Consider the following 2,731-nt stretch of genomic DNA (forward strand, 5'->3'; position numbering starts at 1 on the left):
TATGATTGGCCATTTGCGTGTCCAATCAGGACTCGTAACACCGGTCGCGCTTCTCTGATAATCTAGGACTCTAGTGTGCCCTTGTGAAAAATCACGTGTAACAAGTAAATAGAAGCAGAGTGCGCCTGCGCAGGACAAACAAGTTCGTTTTCTTGGTCTCAACGTTCGCTCTCTTAAGCCGGTTCTACATTAGTTGCAAGCCAATCGCAAGTTTGTTGCAACAGTCAATCCGAAGCATTGATTTCAAAATGCAAGCTTCAGATTGGCTGTCGCAACAAGCTTGCGATCGGCTTGCAACTAATGTAGAACTGGCTTTAGGCTCCGTCCGCGTACGAATAAGCATCTAGCGCAGTGAAAGCATAGTTGTGTCCGAGTGTTAACTGAATAAATCAAACTTGTGCATTTGAATCTGAACTTTATCTCTTAAGCGCCCTGATCAACAAAAACTACCCCAGTTATTCAAAAAATGGTTATGGAAAAGATAGCATTTCACAATGCCACCGTGCTGCAAAGGGTTAAGTAATGGCTTTGCTGCTCGTTCGCTTTTGCTGTTTGTTTGGTTGAACTTCAATAAGATGCGGCAAAATGTATTTTGCGCCGGAAGTGCGTCATCTAAATAACATTTTTAACCAATGCACACTGCGCATGAAATGGCACCTTAATATGACTTATTTTGGATGTAAATTTCCTAAAATTTGTGGCTTATAATTCTGACTTACTATTAGTATGATATGAGTAGTGACTAACGACTTATTGTAGAAAGCCCCTTATATAAATCAATATGGCGACTTTATGCTGGCTGCTCATTGGTCTAGCCGCTTTCTTATCTTATGCTTATCTTCGTTATGCATTTTATCCCGGCCTAAGCCGGAAGCACATAAAATGCATAAAGACGGTTCTACATTAGTTGCAAGCCGATCGCAAGCTTGTTGCGACAGCCAATCTGAAGCTTGTATTTTGAAATCAATGCTTTGGATTGGCTGTCTCAACAAGTTTGCGATCGGCTTACAACTAATGTAGAACTGGCTTAACATAAGACCGCTGGACCAATGAGCAGCCAGCATAAAGTATAGCCATATTGATTTACATTTCTCATTGGTCTAGCCGCCTTTAAGCTTTGTTAAGGCCTCTTCTACAATACGTCGTATGTCGGGTCGTAAGCCATAAGTCGCAAGAATTGACCAATTACAATCAAATATTCTTCTTACATTCAATTGTGATTGGTCAATTCTTACGACTTACGGTTTACGACCCGACATACGACGTATTGTAGAACGGACCTAAGTCGGGAGCACATGAAATGCATAACAAAGCATAAGCATAATATAAGACCGCATATGAGCTAATGAGCATCCAGCATAAAGTCGTCATACTTTTTTATTGGTAAATCAGAACTTTATAGAGATAAGGAAATATGCTTGTTGCAAATACAATTCAAATTTAATGTATCAATATAAACTCTCAAAACAAGATTTTATAATTTGTTTTTATATTAATTCTTTTGATTGTATTTTCTGTATTTTAATTCTTTCTTTTTTGTTTCTTTCTATTTTGCCAAAATCTAAATATTTGGGAGCGTCTTGTTTGTCCGTATTGCGAGTCGCCACAGCCACTTACAGTGATCAGTGTTTAAAGGACCAACCAATCAGAAAATTCTATATTAAATTAGTTAATTTGCTACCCGAGCAATCATAGGATCTTAAAATATGGTTTAAATATTTTCTTTAAAAATAGATATAGTTGAAACAAATATATAAATTTTATCCTTTTGTAAACTTGAACATTACAAATTGTTTCAGATACTATTCGCCCGGTTATCCGGACAGCCTTCTGGAAGCTGTAGAGCAGTATCAGCCGAAATGTCTTTTCAGTTTCGATCATAAATCGTCATCCGATAATACGGAAGCCAGCTTACCACTTTATAACGATGAAGAACGCTTCTAAACTTTAATTATTTTTATCATTATATTCTGCTTGCATAGTAAGAAGCATTTATGAATATATATTGTAATTTTAAAAAAATTGCTTTATAAAGGTTTGATCAATTTAAAATCCGCGTTAATTTTTTTATTGAAAAATCAAGATGACTTAATTTAATTACGCAATTTAATAACAAATTATATTTTTAATAGAAAAAATAATTACTCATATTCCATAGTATGATAGCTTCTAGGCTTCTAGATTTTTTGTCTGGTAAACAAACTACTGTATATAATAAATTTGGATAGAAATTGTTATAAGTACTTTTAAGTTGGACAAAAAGATAGGTCTCATCTTGCGCTGCATTCCATTTAACGCTCGCAACTCTCGTGAGTATTACTCGATGAGACATTTTATTGGTTCCGCCATATTGTATCAGTACCAATAGGATTTATGACGAGATGGCCACCGCCAGACTCTTAGCTAGGGACTCTAGCTCTCTCATTTTCTGTCTCTTTCTATCAGCTCACATTTCTAAGGCACTATAAGTTGTAGGTATTCCCATCCGCCATCTTGGTTCCAATTGGTTAAATAGTTACTTTCCATTTTCACATAAATGATACTGAATCTAAAGTTATGTGAGTATTTTTATATTCAGATAATGATTTACATTACTTGTTTCCTTTGATAGAAAGTTATCGAGCGTAAAAGCATAGGTTTATACCTCACTTTTAATATGAATTAATAGACTCGGTAAAGCATACGATTTCGAGCTTTATGCAGATTATAAGTAAAAACAGATCGGAAGAGC

General features: G+C 35.7%; 1 protein-coding gene across 1 annotated transcript in view; it reads left to right on the forward strand.

Moving 5' to 3' along the window:
• The window catches only part of LOC105453084, an 18,404-nt gene extending 16,352 nt beyond the window's left edge, over positions 1-2,052 (forward strand). Inside the window, exon 5 of the mRNA XM_011694784.1 lies at positions 1,800-2,052. Coding sequence (XP_011693086.1) covers positions 1,800-1,944 — 145 coding nt within the window. The 3' untranslated portion in view covers positions 1,945-2,052. The remainder of the gene's footprint in view (positions 1-1,799) is intronic.
• Positions 2,053-2,731: the final 679 nt, after the last annotated feature.

This window comes from Wasmannia auropunctata, unplaced genomic scaffold, assembly GCF_000956235.1.
Source record: "Wasmannia auropunctata unplaced genomic scaffold, wasmannia.A_1.0 LD336022.1, whole genome shotgun sequence".
Classification (NCBI taxonomy): Eukaryota; Metazoa; Arthropoda; class Insecta; order Hymenoptera; family Formicidae; genus Wasmannia; species Wasmannia auropunctata.